Source organism: Hemitrygon akajei, chromosome 5, assembly GCF_048418815.1.
Source record: "Hemitrygon akajei chromosome 5, sHemAka1.3, whole genome shotgun sequence".
Lineage (NCBI taxonomy): Eukaryota > Metazoa > Chordata > Chondrichthyes > Myliobatiformes > Dasyatidae > Hemitrygon > Hemitrygon akajei.
The window spans coordinates 171,622,680-171,640,735 of record NC_133128.1 but is presented as its reverse complement, the minus strand read 5'-3'; the positions used below and the strand labels follow the sequence as shown (position 1 = coordinate 171,640,735).

Here is an 18,056-nt window from a genome sequence, read left to right as displayed (position 1 = left end):
CCCCCGGCTATAACAACCTTAAGGAACTCTGAAAGTATCCCCTGTTGAATTTTGAAGAAACTGTTCTTCCTATGTAGATCAATATCAAAGGTCATTTGAGTCCATTTCATTTCAGTGGGTTTTGAAGTGTTTGATGAGGTGAACACTCTGTCACAAGTGGGGAAGGTAGGAGATAAAGTTTCAACGGGTAGTAAGGTGGGTATTGTGGGAGGTGGCAAGTTCCTTCTAGCATTTACGCTAAGCCCCTAGGTACTTACTATGACAAATGCACTCAAAATTCTCTACACTGTACTGAATGTTTTTTTTCTAATTTAATGGTAGGGATTTCAAGTCAAGTCAAGTCACTTATATGGCAACACGAGTGAATCTGCAGATGCTGGAAATAAATAAAAACACAAAATGCTGGCAGAACTCAGCAGGCCAGACAGCATCTATGGGGGGAGGCAGTGACGACGTTTCAGGCCAAAACCCTTCATCAGGAGTGAAGTAACATGGGATGGTCGAGGGGGGATAAGAAGTGGGGGGAGGGATGAAGTAGAGAGCTGGGAAGTGATAGGCTGGAGGGAAATGGGCTGGGGGAAGGTGGAGAATTATGGGAAATAAAAGAGAAAGAAAGGTAGGGCTGGGGGGAGATTATAGTGAGGGGAGAAAAAAGAGAAAGAGAGCCAGACTAAAATAATAGATAGGGATGGGGGTAAGGGGGGGCAGGGGTATCAACGGAGGTCTGTGAGTTGAATGTTCATGTCGGCAGGTAGGAGGCTACCTAGGCAGGAGATAAGGCATTGCTCCATCGACCTGCGTGTGGCCTCATCTTGACGGTAGAGGAGGCCATGGACAGACATATCGGAGTGGGAGTGGTCTGTGGAATTGAAGTGTGTGGCCACAGGGAGATCCCGCCACTGCTGGAGGACCGAGCGCCGGTGTTCGGCGTAACGGTCTCCCAGTCTGTGGTGGGTCTCCCCAATGTATAAATGGCCACATCGGGAGCACCGGATACAGTATATCACCCCAGTTGTCTCGCAGGTGAAGTGGTGCCTCACCTGAAAGGACTGTCTGGGGCCTAGGATGGTGGTGAGGGAAGAAGTGTGGGGGCAAGTGTAGCACTTCTTCCATTTGCAGGGATGAGTGCCTGGAGGGAGGTCGGTGGGGAGGGATGGGGGGGATGAATGGACAAGGGAGTCACATAGGGAGCGATCCCTGCAGAAAGCCGAGAGTTGGGGGGAAGGGGAAGATGTGGCTGGTGGTGGGATCACGTAGGAGGTGGCAGAAGTTACGGAGGATTATACATCGGATCTGTAGGCTGGTAGGGTGATAGGTGAGGACCAGGGGGACTCTATCCCTGGTGGGCTGGCGGGGGGATGGGGCGAGGGCAGAGATGCGTGAAATACAGGAGATGCGATGGAGGGCAGAGTTGACTATAAGTCACTTATATTGTCATTTCTACCATAACTGCTGGTACAGTACATAGTAAAAATGAGACAACGTTTTTCAGGACCATGATGTTACATGACACAGTACAAAAACTAGACTAAACTACGTAAAAAACAAGAGAAAAAAAACACTCAACAACTACACTATACTACAGACCTACTCAGGACTGCATAAAGTGCACAAAACAGTGCAGGCATTACAATAAATAATAAACAGGACAATAGGGCAAGGTGTCAGTCCAGGCTCTGGGTATTGAGGAGTCTGATAGCTTGGGGGAAGAAACTGTTACATAGTCTGGTCGTGAGAGCCCGAATGCTTCGGTGCCTTTTCCCAGACGGCCAGAGGGAGAAGAGTTTGTACGAGGGGTGCGTGAGGTCCTTCATAATGCTGTTTGCTTTGCAGATGCAGAGTGTAGTGTAAATGTCCGTGATGGCGGGAAGAGAGATCCTGATGATCTTCTCAGCTGACCTCACTATCTGCTGCAGGGTCTTGTGATCCGAGGAGATGCAATTTCCGAACCAGGCAGCTGCTCAGGATGCTCTCAGTACAACCCCTGTAGAATGTGATGAGGATGGGGCTGGGAGATGGACTTTCCTCAGCCTTCGCAGAAAGTAGAGACGCTGCTGGGCTTTCTTTGCTATGGAGCTGGTGTTGAGGGACCAAGTGAGATTCTCCGCCAGGTGAACACCAAGGAATTTGGTGCTCTTAACGATCTCTACCGAGGAGCTGTTGATGTTCAGCGGGGAGTGGTCGCTCCATGCCCTCCTGAAGTCAACAACCACCTCTTTTGTTTTGTTCACATTCAGAGACAGGTTGTTGGCTCTGCACCAGTCCGTTAGCCGCTGCACCTCCTTTCTGTAAGCTGACTCGCCGTTCTCGCTGATGAGACCCACCACGGTCGTGTCATTGGTGAACTTGATGATGTGGTTCGAGCTGTGTGTTGCAGCACAGTCGTGGGTCAGCAGAGTGAACAGCAGTGGACTGAGCACACAGCCCTGGGGGGCCCCCGTGCTCAGTGTGATGGTGTTGGAGATGCAGTTCCCGATCCAGACTGACTGAGTCTCCCAGTCAGGAAGTCTAGATTTTCTAAAAATCAGGCAAGATGATACACTTTTAAGGAAGCCTTGAGTATATATGAATCATTTTATGGAGAAGGCTTCAGGAGTAAACCCCAAGGGGAAAACCTGGAGCTGGAGTCCCTAAGATAGTCCTATGCTGAGTTCAGTGGTGACTGGCAACTCCTGTGATGCCACTTGTGCCAGACTGTATCGGCCTGTGCCGTTCGTTTCGACTGATCAGCTGCACGGAGAGGGGAAGCCAGCTGCATGGGCAACAGATGCTCTCCATATCATACTGCCCTGGTAGTAGACAGCTGGGACACATCATCCACGGTCAACCCTGACCAACAGAGGACACGACGTTTTGCCAGACAAGAGGCATAAATCAAGTGGGCAACCAGCGCCTTTTCCAGGGCAGCAATAGCTAATATGAGAAGGCATAATTTTAAGGTGACCAGAAGAAAGTACGGAGAATATGGCAGAGATGTTTTGTTTATACAGGCAGCATGGAGCGCACTGCTGAGGGTGGTGGTGGAGACAGATGCATTAGGGGCATTTGGAAGACTCTTAAATTGGCACACAGATGGAAAAAAAATGGCAGGCTACATGAGAGGGAAGGGTTAGATTGATCTTGAAATAGATTAAAGGGTCGACACATAGGCCAAAGGACGTGTAGTGTACTACACAGTTCTATGTTAATTTGCTTTGTTCCCCTGGTAATCTCTTCCTGTGAACTCACGCCTGTTTTGGGATCCACACACAGAGCACTGGAATTAAGTGGCCACCCCATCGGAGCCAACTGACCACTGTTAAAGTTGCACAGTTAGGAGAGTTTGACTGAGTGAGGATGCTTTATTTGTTTAGACCGACCAACACAATATTATCATGGGAATTTTTGCTTCATGTGTCCTTTATCTAGCAAGAGCAGTTAAAAACACACAATTGATGCTGCAAGTCTGGGTTAGAACAGAAAGAGTTGGAAATGCTTAACCCAATCCGGCAGCAGCTGTTGAGAAGCAAAATTAACATTTCGATCCTTGGACTGAAATGAGTTAGTGGTAAGCAAATGTTAAGATTCAGAGGAACAGGACAACAGTGGAGAAGATCTGTGTAGGTTACAGGAGTGATTAAACGACAAGAAGAGTTGATAATAAATGGTGAAAGAATCATCACAAAAGATCAGTCTGAAAGTAGCCTGCTGGAAGCAGTAAAATCATTAGTGGAGATTAGAAAAGAAACTGCAAAGACTGGGAACACTCATCACAGAAAATATGGAGTCTAGAATGATACACATGCCATGTAAAAAAATGGGGAGCAGTTGTCCAAGCTAATGTTCAAGTTCTCTGGATCAGTGTTTAGGTAAGGAGAGAGCAAAGCAAGAAAGGGATGAAGGATTGAAGTGACAAGTAACCGAGAAACTGGGGACATGCTTAATGAACAGAAGCTGGTAAGGAAATGGAAGAATGGAATTTTACAGGAAAATCATATTCAGTTCAAGTCACTTTTTATTGCCATTTTGACCATAACTGCTGGCACAGTACACAGTAAAAATGAGACGACGTTTTTCAGGACCATGGTGCTACGTGAAACAGCACAAAACCGACACTGAACTACGTAAAACAACACGTGGTTTCCAAACCAGGCAGTGATTCAGCTGCTCAGAATGCTCTCAATACAACCTCTGTAGAATGTGGTGAGGATGTGGGGGGTTGGGAGATGGACTTTCCTCAGGCTTTGCAGAAAGTAGAGACACTGCTGGGCTTTCTTTGATATGGAGCTGGTGTTGAGGGACCAGGTGCAATTCTCCACCAAGTGAACACCAAGAAATTTGGTGCTCTTAACAATCTCTGCAGAGGAGATAACTACAGCAATTTGAGGCCTTATTGTTAAATACTAGCAAATCCCCTTTAATAAACATTTTAGAAGTTAAGGCAGGAAAAGGAAGAGCCCAAGATGGGCCATGTAAAATTAAAATAGGGTGAGGGAATTTGAAGAGTTGAAGAAATTGTATACAGTATTCAGATCGAGAGGAAGAAGCAATGATATGAATCCTGATATAAAACAAAAAGAGTTGATAGAAAGGACCCGAACAGAGTAGAAAAGTATTCTACAAACCCCACAAAGAATCAGGCATTGATAGGACATAGTTTACAAAGCAACATCTTTATTCTGGGGAAAGAATATGCAATTAAAGGAAAGGGTAGGCAGGCCAAGAAGGGCAACTGGAGCTTTGTTCATGGAAGAACATTTAATTTCAATATTCTATATGCTGCTCTTCAAGCAACAACATTTCAAGATTCAACCTATAATTGTTTCTTCTTTATGCAGTTATCAGTAACACCATAAAAACATTCTAATAGATGAAACATACCAGTGATGATAATCCAGATGTTGTCTGATTAGAGTATGTGGTTGAACAGTACCATAGGCATCCACTTCAGGCATATTAAGATCATCAATGAAATAAATCAGCTTTTTTGTGCCTTCAGGAGCATAATTTCTTCCAGCCTTTTTTTCTAAAGGTTTCTCAAGAACCCCTGTGTTAATAAAAAAAAACTGTATGACAATGATTTCTTTAGAGTGATCAAACTTTTCAACATACATAACATAATTAATGCTATTATATAAAAAAGTAAACACAATTATGGGCATTTTTAATATTATGAAACAAATCATTTTCTGACATCATCAAGTTAAATCATTAAAAAATACAATAGGCCTTTAAAGATCATCTACCCAGCTGATGCATTCTGCTGTGAATGAGCTTAGAGGACAAAACCCATCTCTGCAGGGACTTGTATGAAGGCTTCTTCCAGAAAGTGATCCGTTGATGTCACAACAGCTCTTAATTACAGCTATATTTTAGCACACTGGAACTGAACAAAACCAAAAGAAACAAAGGGTGGCTTGCATGCACAATCATGTATTCCTGAAGTTAAAACTGTTTTGAGGAATCAGACCCTGGCACTTGATTCACTGCATTGTAAAAATTATTTTGCGAAAAGTATGTATTGGCAGTCATGTGTTGCCCACCCCAGTCTGGAGTTGTAAGATTAGGAATGACAGGGCAGACGTTACAAATATATAATACATGGATAACATTAATCAAATTAAATGACCATTCAAGAGACAGGACTGTGACAACATTGCATTTATGAATTGGAATTTCTTATTGATACATACATAAAAACATACAAAATTAAGATTAGTTATTACAGGTTACACAATCTGATGACAATTTCCCTGTGTTCAGACATCATTTGGTGCTGCATGTAATTCTACACATCACTGACATGGATCATTGAAATGTGGCAATGAGGCAGGTCAATTAAAGCATTGGGTAACTGGCTAGTCAACTTTTAAAGATCCTTGTGCATGCAGGGGTAAAAACTCTTGATTGATAGCAGGGTCAGACCTATATGTAAAAATGGACATATGCCAATTTATAAAACCTCACTTACAATACAGTAATTAATTTTGCACTTTTTGATGTTGAAAGTGAACTTATTGTAAATAGTACAAGTCCAAGATTCATAGATGGTGTTTCTAAAGACCCACAGCAACCTAGTCATCAATTGACTCTTGGCATTTGGTTGGCAAGCTAAATGAACTATCAGTCTGGGACACACAGTCTTGTAAATGAACAAATGGTTTATTTCACAATGAACACTGTAGATTTACAATCTAACCTTCATTATATTTACATCAAAAATTGCTAAATCTAATTGCTTGAACAATTATTGAAAACTGGAATCTTGTATCTGGATCATTAGCTGTTATCAGTCCAACAGATAGATCCAAACTTTTCTCTGCTTGGACAGGCAAACAGACCAATAAGACACCATATTTAGGAGAAAAAAAGCCCCAACTACAAATGTCCACCCAGAGAACCACAAAGTAGCTTATAAGTCTGACCTACATTTCATTCAAATTTAGCTGCCAATGAAAAATTGCTGCCCGACGAAGTTTCCAAAAAAAACCCCAAAAAGGCCATTGATCTGTCCCAAGAACACTGTACGCCACCTACTCACACACATTGGCTGCAATCAATCACACACATCAAAACTTCCAAAACTGTAAATGCCTCCATACGTTATGCAGAAAAGCAAAATTTAGCTAGAAAGTAACAGCTTAACTTTAGGGATTTCAGGGACAGCAGATATTAACCGAACGTAACACTATGTCCTTTTTAACTACAAGTAGAATTAATATTAAAACAAGCGAAAAAATACTTACGCTGTAGCATGGCTGATGTTGTATAATAGTTAAAAGGAACTTTAGTTACAATATAATTTTCTGTTAGCTTTGAAAGTTCTTCTGATACAAGGATAGTCTTTCCTACCCCTGCATTGCCAACCAACATCACTGGTTTTCCCTTTTCCAAAAGTAAATCAATGAAATACTTCAGGCTAACTGTTTCTTGAGTATGAACAAGTACATCCTATTTACAGAAAAGAAAAACATACATCAAAAAATATCTGAAACTTTGTAGTGATATTACGGCAAAGCATTAATGATTAAAATAGTTCTTACAACTGCCTTTTTCCCGCCTATTGGAAAATAATTTACAGTTATAATGTATATTTCTCATTTTCGCACTGTGCCACATTGCAAAAGATGTTTCATGTGGAGCAAATCAAATAAAGAGCCAGATATCTTAATTGATCAGTGTCAATTGTGGATCCTGAGAAAATACTCTAAATTTTATATAAATAGGAGGTATTAGGTCTTATGGTCACCTGCAGCAAGCTGACAAGGTCTTAATTTAACATCCTTCACAATATCAGCCTAGACTATGTGCAAGCCTTCAATGTACCTTGAGCACACAAACTTATGGGCACATGTTGCTAAATGCATTTATCACTTGATAAACTTTGCACCTTTGATAAACTTTAGGAAAAAAGCACCAGTTTTAAAATGTATTTAGATAAGATTATAAATGCACTGTAGGGAGCATGGATAGGAATTTGCAAATAAGTTTTTAAAATGAGTATTTTAATAAAAAGCATTAAGAGCCAAAAAGATTAAGTATATCAAATGCCTTTAAGGATTGCTGCAGTTGATTCCAGTGAATTAAGAAACACATTTTAAATGTGCAGGTTAGTTGCAATGCTTCTGTTAAAAATGAAAAGTGTAGTGAATTACAATTAGCAGCTCTGTATCTGAACACTTTCTATATAAAGGAGGTGGAAAGCATTAAACTTAACATTGATAATATATCATTTGAAAATACTTGGCAAAATACATTTTAAGAGACTTCTGTGTAGTAAATTTGAAAATAAGTAGAATTACAGAATAAAAGACAAACTTACAAAATTGTGTTTACTGATATGCTTCAGTCAATATATCAGGGCTGATTAGGCAGAAAATATATAGCTTTCAGCAAAGTTTATCTATAATTTACATAGATAACCTATTTCAAAACTGCTGCAAATTACATTATTTATCTTTGTTCAGTTATGGTATGATCAAAGTTGTTGGGCAGATCTTAAAACACCAACAAAGTGGTCTGGACCTTGCCATTCCTACATTTCTTTTCACTCACTGTAATTATAATTGCAAAGGTTAGTTGATACAACAGGAATTTCTATAATATTCATTAAAAAATTTAATCATTAGTGCACTGCAGATGGACATTCTAAAGGCAGTCATCAAGACAGCATATCCTCCAAAGCAAAATCTGCTATCTTACATTATATGTTTCAAAGTTTCTTTTTAAATTACCATCTTTTATTTATTCTAATGAAGAGCATTAGCAATGAAGTCTTGCACAGAGGTAAGCATTGATCACATCATTAATCACACATCATGGACAGTCACAAATCAAGTTCTAACAGCAAGCAGTGAATCAGAGGCAATGAAGCATAAACTCCTTCACAATTTATGATCTCTCAAATTGCATCTTTTCAACCATTAAATTGCAAGATACCATAAATTTTTATCTTCTTCACTTCAGTCACATTATTGATTCTGCCTGGTGGAATATAGAAAAGCACTAAATCTACAGTGTTGAATTAAATTCGAGTCCTTTCTCAGAAAAGTAACTAAAGAGAAAGATCAAGGCTGTTAATTCACACTTACGAACAAATGATGGAAACATTAAAATTTAAATATACAACAGGGATTTGAAAGAGCCATATCAATGCCAGTTCCAGTCACCATCAACCTTGAATTTTTAAACTATCTGTACTTTGTTCTACTGAATTTTGAGTCCAACCACATAAAAGCAACATCCAATTTGGTGACATTCAGTTGTCTGAAAGCTGGTTAAAAACCACTTAATTCCTGTTTGAAACAATAATTAATTCCATTCTGTATGAATTGCTTCCGACTTGCAAGCATGCTGTGAAACCTGCCCTGATATATCCTACCTGTAGAGGGGCATCTAGATCCATTTCAAAAGTTGGGACTTTTTCTGTCCATGGAGCAAACTTTTTAGTATCAGGGTCAATATAATAATCAAAGACTGTTCCTTGGGATGGGAACTTAATCGTTCTCATCTCTTTGGTCCACCATCTACTAAATTCAACTCGATAGTCAATTAGCTGGTAAAAGAAAAACAACAATCAACTTTTATATTACATTATTGGGAGGTCATTAAATACAAAAGCTTACGTCGTGTTAAAAACCACGCACACAAAATAGGAAGAGGGATTACACAGCTTTTCAAAAATGCCCTGCCTTTCCAATAAGAATCTGTCTGATGAATAACACACACAAAATGCTGGAGGAACTCAGCAGATCAGGCAGCATCTATGAAGGGAAATGAGCAGTTAACATTTTGAGCTAAGACCCTTCACCAAGACTGTACCATGTCCACTTTTTCACCCAGTCACCAAATCCCATGACTCTTAACCCTTCAGTCCATTGTCTCACAAACTTCTACAGACGTGCCGTGGAGCACATTCTAACTGGCTGCATCACCATCTGGTATGCGGGGTGGGGGTGGTGATGGGAATACTGCACAGGATCAAAATAAGCTGCAGAAAGTTGTAAACTCTGTCAGCTCCATCTTGGGTACTAGCCTCCTCAGCATCCAGGACATCTTCAAGGAGCGATGCCTCAAAAAGGCAGCATTCATCATTAAGGATCCCCATCACCCATGACATGCTCTCTTCTCATTGCTCCCATCAGGGAGGAGGTACAGGAGCTTGAAGGCACACACTCAATGATTCAGGAACAGCTTCTTCCCCTCTGCAATCAGATTTCTGAATGGACAATTATCCCATAAACACTCTTTTTGCACTAATTAATTTAATTTTTAAAAAATATACATATACTTCTTACAGCAATTTGCAGTTTTTATCATGTATTGCAATGTACTGCTGCCGCATAACAACTATTTTTTTGACATATGCTGATGATATTAAACCCCAGTCTGATTCTGATTCCTGCCTTGAATCAAAATCCAAAACCCTCTTTGATAGAATTTCAAAGATTCACAACCCCCAGAGGAATTATTTATGATTTCAGTCCTTAAAAAATACCTGATCACCAACAATCCCACAATCCTCTCAGAACATTTTGTTTCAATTAAATTACCTTTCATTCCTCTCGAAGCTCCAGTAAGAATGGAACCATCCTATTTGAACATCCCTCACAGGACAGCCCAACGTATCAATTAGCACTTTTATAAACATATTTATCTCTTATAAATTTCTAGATCAAAGATGACTTCCTTCTATTCCAGTTCTGTGGGTTTCGAGCTGACAAATGAGACAAGCACAGGAACTGCAAATGCTTCCACACACACACAAATAGATGGCTGATTAGGAAGGCAGATGGATAGTTTGGAAGCAGTGTGCTAATTATACCATTTCACACCAATTTCCCACATGCTTCTAACACATTCCTAGTGGCATCCTAAAAGTTCCTTGTCCACTTTGAATGTCATAAGCCAGTTGTGACTTGATCCAGTTGTATAACATGATACGGGGCATAAAAAGAGTGGACAGCCAAAGACTTTTTCAAACATTGTAAACGGCTAATAAGAGGGAGTATAACTTTAAGGTGATCAGAGGAATATAGAGAGGGCATGTCAGATAGAGAATTTTTTACAACATAGAAAGTGGTGAGTGCGTGGAACAAGCTGCCAGGAGTGATAGTAGAGGCAGATACACTCAGGACTTTTTAGATAGGCAGCATATGGATAAAAGTGAAAAATGGAGCACGATGTAGGAGTGAAGAGTTAAATTGATCGTACAGAAGATTAAAAGGTCAGCACAACATGCGGGCTGAAGGGCCTGTACTGTGCCCTATGCTCAGTGTGGATGTTGCATTTTTTCAACGAGACTTTGGGGATATCTTTGAATTGTTTTTCTCTGTTGACCTTGTAACCTCTTCCCAAAACAACACTATGCATTTTGAGAGTCTGACGTTGAGCCTGCCCAAAGAGCTGTAACGTGGGGATGTCAGCCTGGAAGAGAATATTGATGATGGTTTACTTATCACACCAGTGATCTGGAAGATTTAGGGGAGCCAGACATTCAACTCTCTGATCTTATTAACTCTGTCCCAATTTGCACATGGCTCAGGTAACAATCCAGTGATTACTACCTTTTGGTTCTGCATTTTAATTCAGTCCCTACCTGTTTAAATTCCCTCAGCAAATCTTCAGCCACTGTGAGGAGAGGTTGAGGAGGGCCCTGATGAAGACCTTCCCTATGTAGTTATCAACTGAACGTATCTCCGTTCTTGAAAAAGGTCCAGAGACATCTGACATTGCTCAGCATGATCTTCACTTCCCAGATAAAGGCAACAAGATTGTGCATTGGTGACCTAAGTTCCTTATTATCAAGTTTAGAACTTAAGCAGGGGTATCTTCTGCTGCCAAGGCCCTGGCATTTTGATAATCATCAAAAATTTTTTAACTTCTTTTGGTCAGGTGTATTGGCACAGTTTAGCCCAAAGGGTTGCTGTCAGATGGGGTTAAGGGCACTCACATCAAGGACAGAATCGTACGGGTAGAGGTTTTCAGTGAATTTCTTCCAGTGAGCAATGACCACTCCTGTTTTTATTATTTTTGCCTTTGTTTTAGCTGTTAGCAGATTGCATCTTAAATGCTTGGACTGAAGCAAACAGCGTCAACAGAAACATTGATGAAAACACTACAGTGTCAACGTTTGAAGGACAGTACAAAGCAAGGACTTCTTTGACAATGCCGCAGAGACAACTTATCAACCTTCAGCCTGCAAGACGCAGACAGACCCCATGGTGCCTGGACTGATTTGAATTCACAATTATCTGCTCTGGTTTCACTAATTATCACCCTGAAGGGTCTCCTTGTTTTCTTTCCAAAGACCACCAGAACGGGCTTGATGAAAATGCCCGAAAGATCCAAGTGCTAATTAGTGACATTTCCAAGGCATTCTTGGATTGGAAGCTCCAGGAAAAAGAAACCGCTTTATAGGAAACTAAAGGCTGAGAGTCAACAAAAATAATCATCTGATGGGTGGAAGGAGTTCATAAGGCCCAGCATTAGCAGACAGCCATAATGGACTCAGGTTCTACAGCAAGGTCAAGGCCATCCCTGATCTGCCTTAGTGGTCACTTTATTAGGTCAACTTGTGCACTTGCTTGTTAATGAAAAAATCTAATCAATCAATTATGGCAGCAACGCAATGCATGGTCAGACATGGTCAAGAGGTTCGGCTGTTGGTCAGATCATACCGCAGAACGGGGAAGAAATGTGGTTTAAGTGACTTTGACTCTGGAATGATAGTTGGTGCCAGACAGGGTGGTTTGAGTATCCCAGAAACTGCTGATCTCCTGGGATTTTCATGAACAGTCCCGAGAGTTTAGAAAATGATGCTAAAAACAAACAAAAAAACATCTAGTGAGCAGCAGTTCTCTGGGCAAAAACACTTCATTAGTGAGAGAGGCCAGAGGAGAATGGCCAGACTGGATCAAGCTGACAGGAAGCAACAGTAACTAGGATAACCACATATTACAACCGTGGTGTGCAGAACAGCATCTCTGAATGCACAATATTTCAAACCTTGCAGTGGCTGGGTTACAGCAGTGGAAGACCACAAACATACGGAAATACAACCAGTAGCCTCTTTATTGTATGTGTAGGCCTCCGTTAGTCTCGATAGACCATGGATTTGCACCTTGGAATGTTTCCAGGGCGCAAGCCTGGGCAAGGTTTTTTTTTATGGAAGGCCGGCAGTTGTCCAAGCTGCAAGTCTCCCCTCTCCATGCCACCAATGTTGTCCAAGGGAAGGGCACCTTGGCACCGGTGTCTTCACAGAGCAATGTGTGGTTAAGTGCCTTGCTCAAGACACAACACGAAGCCTCAGCCAAGGTTCGAACCAGCAACCTTCAGATAACTAGACGAATGCCTTAACCACTTGGCCATGCACCAACACAGCCTCTTTATTAGACACCTCCTGTATATATACATTAAACAAATGCATGATTTACCTTAACAAAGTTGTCTTTGTTAATAATCCTAGATTGTCAGAATTCTTAGTCAGCCTAAAAGAATGACCTGTAAACCTCAATATTTAAATATCCAGTTTAATTCAAATCACTAATGTTTTAAATATATTTTTCCTACAGTTCTCTATTTGCTATAACTTGTGAACATTTTACTGAACTGCTCCAATTAAAAACAAGCTTAAAATACGAAGAAGAAAATTGTTTGAAACTTACTTGATCTTGTAGCAGAGCTCCACCAAAAGCCCAGACACAAGCAAACACAAAGTACATCTCATAGATCTCACGTGGAGTGTCTGGGGATGTATTTTTGGGCGTTAATAAGCAGTCTAGTAAAGAACATAAGGTCTGAAAGAGAAGAAAATGTTTAGTGAAACAAACAAAAATATTAAAACATAAATCTAGACTGGCATGATCTAGGTAGGCTCCTTCAATGACTTAGCTTCAACAAAATTTTTAACAATTGAAAGTGGTGATAGTAACACAAATGTTTCAATAGTTACATCCAATTAAGAAAAACAGAAAAGCAGAAAAGCTTTGTACCTGTACAATACTGTTTTCAGGAGTTTGAGTAATAGTTTTAAGATTACCACGCACTTGTTCCAGACAGATAGGAACATACTTCTCAAACAGTATGGTGAGATTCGCCCGCTCTGACTGGGCTTCATGTGTGTCAATCCAGCTAGTGACATACCTACAAGAGAATGAAAAGTGATTGCATATCTGACCAAAAATACAGGTGACCTCTCTTTACACTGGGGATGTGGGGGGTGGGGGGGGGGGGGAAATCATGTCCTTAGAAAATGGCCATATCATGATTTTCTGCAATGCAGAGCCATATTATCTAAGTATGTGTCAAAAAATTAGAGTTAAAAAAGGGTGATTTGTTTATGTTTTTTCACACAAATTCTGTGACAGCAAACTTTATTCCACATCTCTCAAACTTCTGGGTCATGATTTGTGAATTTTGTATCAGTGTATTTTTGTAACTCGAAAAGTGAAACAGCTCAAGTATTATAGTGAACAAAAAGTTAAAAATACTGAAGACGGTGGAATTCTGAAATAAAAACAGAAAATGATGAAAACATTAGGCAGCGTCTGCGGAAAAAGAAGCAGAAAATGTTTGAGTTTGAAACTCTGACAAAGGGTCTATAACTCAAACATTAATTCTGCTTCTTCTCTGGAGATACTGTTTGACCTACTGAATGCTTTGAGTACTTTGTTTTAATTCAGAGTAAAGTTCAAATCCACAAGCTACTCACGGACTCCACCCTAAATCCTGTGGATTGACGTATATTATGCCAGCCCTGGACACTGTAGCTGGAGTCGCTGTGTGTAGATGACTGATTTCAAATAATAATCTCATAGATGGAGTCAAGGATACACGCTCATTGCTAGCTAAAGTCAGTACCTAGGGACAGAAAAAACATATTGGATAATGTTAGATTGGCAGTTCAATATCAAGGTACCAATAACAGCTTCTTATTTACAATTTAATGTTGCAAAAATGTTCCAAGATATTTTGCAGCAGCATTACCACAAAAACACACGAAATAGGGTCACTCATGGAGTATCAGGGCAGATGACCTAAAGCTTAAAAGCATTAAGATTTACATTAAGGAGCAACGTTATAAGCAAGCAAGAGAGCAACATGGAAAGGGTTAGGGAGGGAATCTTGTAGTTCATAACTTTGATAGCTGAAGGCACAATTATTATATCTGAGCAACAAACACAAAATTCAGGAGGAACTCAGATCAGGCAGCACTATGACCACACGCATCTTTTGTTTCACAGAATCTTGGTTAACCCCCTCTGTCAGTGATTCAGATTGAAGGGTTCACAATACACCACCCAGATAGGACTATCCAGTCTTTTATGCTTCATGATCAACTCTTATAACCATATAACAATTACAACACAGAAACAGGACATCTCAGCCCATCTAGTCTGTGCTGAATGCTTACTCTTCATGGTGTGCAAATGTGGAGATGCTGTCCTAGTCCTGTTCACCTGGAACATCTCACGATCAAGTATCGCCTGTTTTACCTGCCGCGGGATATTTCAGCAGTTATAGCAGTGTACAATCCACCTCAGGCCTAGACAAACTTTGCGAGGTGATCAACAGGCATGAAACAGCACACCCTGACGACCTCCCACTATTTTGGGGGATCTTAACCAGGCCAGCTTGATAAAGTCACTAAATAATTTTTATCAACAAATCACCTGTAGTACTTGAGGAACCAACACTTCGGACCACTGTCACACCACCATCAAACATGCTTACTACGCTATCCCACACCCACACTGTGGAAAGTCTGATCACCTGGCTGAGTACAGGCAGAGAGTGAAGACTGCAGCACTAGCAGTGAGAAACAAGAATGTATGGACAAGGGAGAGACAGGAACGCTTACAGGACTGCTTTGAATCGGTGGACTGGACTGTATTCAGGGATTCACTTTTGAGTTTGAGTGAGTATGCCACAGCTGTCACCGACTTCATTAAAATCAACATGGATGAGTGTGTGCCTATGGGAATTTACTAGAAAATATCCAGATCAAAAGCCACAGATGAACCAGGAGGTTCGTAGTCTGCTGATGGCTAGATCTGTGGCATTCAAATCTGGCAACCCAAGTCTGCACAAGAAAGCCAGGTAATAGACTTGCCGGGGGGGGGGGGGGGGGCTATCACAAGAGCGAAGAAACAATTCTGAGCGAGGTTGGAGGTGACATCAGATTCACGTCAACTCTGGCAGTGTTTGTAGGCCATTATTTCCTACTAAGTGAAACCCAACATCATGAAATGGCAATGATGCTTCACTACCAGATGAGCTCAATGCCTTTTACGCTCGCTTTGAAGGGGAGACAAAAACGACAGCAACGAGGATCCTTGCAGCACCCCGTGACCCTGTGATCTCCGTCTCGGAGACTGACATCAAGCTGTGAGGAGGGTGAGATGACAGGCCCCAATGGGAGTACCTGGTAAGGTTCTGAAACCTTGTGCCAACCAACTGGGCAAGGGTGCTCGAAGACATTTAAAATCTCTCACTACTACAATCAGAAGTTTCCAACTGCTTCAAAAGGGCAACAATTATACCAGTGCCCAAAAAGAGCAGTGTGAGCTGCCTTAACGACTATCATCCAGTAGCACTCACGTCTACGGTGATGAAGTGCTTTGAGAAGTTGGTTATGGTTAAGATCAACTCCTGCCTCAGCAAGGACCTGGACCCACTGCAATTTGCCTATCACCACAATAGGTCTACAGCAGACACGATCTCAACAGCTCTCCATGGGCCTTGGATCACCAGGACAATTCAAATACCTCTGTCAGGATGCTGGTTATTGACTATAACTCTGCGTCTAATATCATCATTCCTACAGTCCAGGTTGAAGAGCTACAGGACCCAGGTTTCTGTACCTCCCTCTGCAGCTGGATCCTTGATTTCCGAACTGTAAGACCACAATCTGTGCAGAGTGGCAATAAGATCTCCAACTCGCTGACAATCAACACTGGTGCACCTCAGGGGAGTGTGCTTAGCCCACTGCTCTACTCTCCCTATAATACACGACTGTTGGGCTAGGCATAGCTCAAATACCATCTACAAAATTTGCTGATGATACAACCATTGTTGGCAGGACTTCAGATGGTGAGCAATATACCAGCTAGTTGATGGTGTTACGGCAACAACCTTGCCAGTGAGATGAAAGAGCTGATTGGGGATTTCATTAAGGGTAAGACCAGCAAACACACACCTGCCCTCATAGAACAACCAGAAGTGGAGGAAATGAGCAATTTCAAGTTCCTGGGTGTCAAGATCTCTGAGGACCTAACTGGTTCCAATATATTGATGCAGCCATAAAGAAGGCAAGACAGCAGCTATACTTCGTTAAGAGTTTGAGGAGATTTGATTTGTCACCTAAAATACTCAAAAATTTCTACAGATGTACTGCGGAGAGCATTCTGACTGGCTACATCACCGTCTGAAACGGGGGAGTGGGGGCAACAGCACAGGATTGAAGCAAGCTGCAGATGGTTGTATAATTAGTCAGCTCCATCATAGTTGCTAGCCTCAGCAGAATCCAAAATATCTTCAAGGAGCGGTGCCTCAAAAAGGCGGCATCCATCATTAATGACCCCCACCATCCAGGACATGCCCTCTTCTTATTGTTACTTCAAGAAGGAGGTACAGAAGCCTGAAGGCACACTCTCAACGATTCAGGAACAGCTTCTTACCCTCTGCCATCCGATTTCTGAATGGACATTGAACCCATGAACACTACCTCACTACTTGTTTTAATTTTTGCACTATTTATTTAATTTAACTATTTAATAGACACATACTTACTGTAATTCAGTTTCCCCCCCTATATTATTATGTATTGTACTGCTGCTGCTAAGTTAACTAATTGCATGACATATACCAGTGATATTAAACTTGTTTCTGATTGCATGGAATAGCCAAACTGTTTCAGGCCGAGACCCTTCTCCAGGACTGGAAAGGAAGGGGAAATATGCCAGAATAAAAAGGTGGGGGAAGGGGAAGGAGGATTTTCTAGAAGGTGATAGGTGAAGCCAGGTGGGTGGGAAGGGTAAAGGGCTGGAGAGGGAGGAATATGATAGGAGAGGAGTGGACGACAGGAGAAAGGAAAGGAGGAAGGGCACCGGGAGAAGTGATAGGTAGATGACAAGAGGTAGGAGGCCAGAGTAGAGAATAGAAGAGGGGAGGGAGAGGATTTTTTTTTTAACTGGAAGAAGAAATAGATATTCCTGCTATCAGGTAGGTGTCTGCCCAGATGGAAAATAAGGTGTTGTTCATCCACCCTGAGGGTTGCCTCATCTTGGCGCAAGAGGAGGAGAATGGACCGACATGTCAGAACAGGAATGGGAATGGGAATTAAAATGTTAGGCTACCACGAAGTTCTGCTTTTGGTGGATGGAGCGGAGGTACTCAGCGAAGTGGTCCCCCAATTAATGACAGGTCTCACCAATATAGAGGAGGTTGCACAGGACACAATAGATGACCCTAGCAGATTCTCAGGTGAAGTGTTGTATTATACAAGTTAGTTCTGGAATCAGCGTAGGTATATCAGATGGTTATGAGGAATCAGAATCAGGTTTAATACCACCAGC

General features: G+C 41.4%; 1 protein-coding gene across 1 annotated transcript in view; it reads right to left on the bottom strand.

The window, feature by feature from the left end:
- Positions 1–18,056, bottom strand: part of dnah9l (dynein, axonemal, heavy polypeptide 9 like) — a 276,890-nt gene that overhangs the window by 118,031 nt on the left and 140,803 nt on the right. The window contains 6 exon segments of the mRNA XM_073047202.1: positions 4,861–5,026; positions 6,726–6,930; positions 8,861–9,034; positions 13,146–13,277; positions 13,473–13,623; positions 14,192–14,340. Of these exon segments, the coding sequence (XP_072903303.1) occupies positions 4,861–5,026; positions 6,726–6,930; positions 8,861–9,034; positions 13,146–13,277; positions 13,473–13,623; positions 14,192–14,340 (977 nt within the window).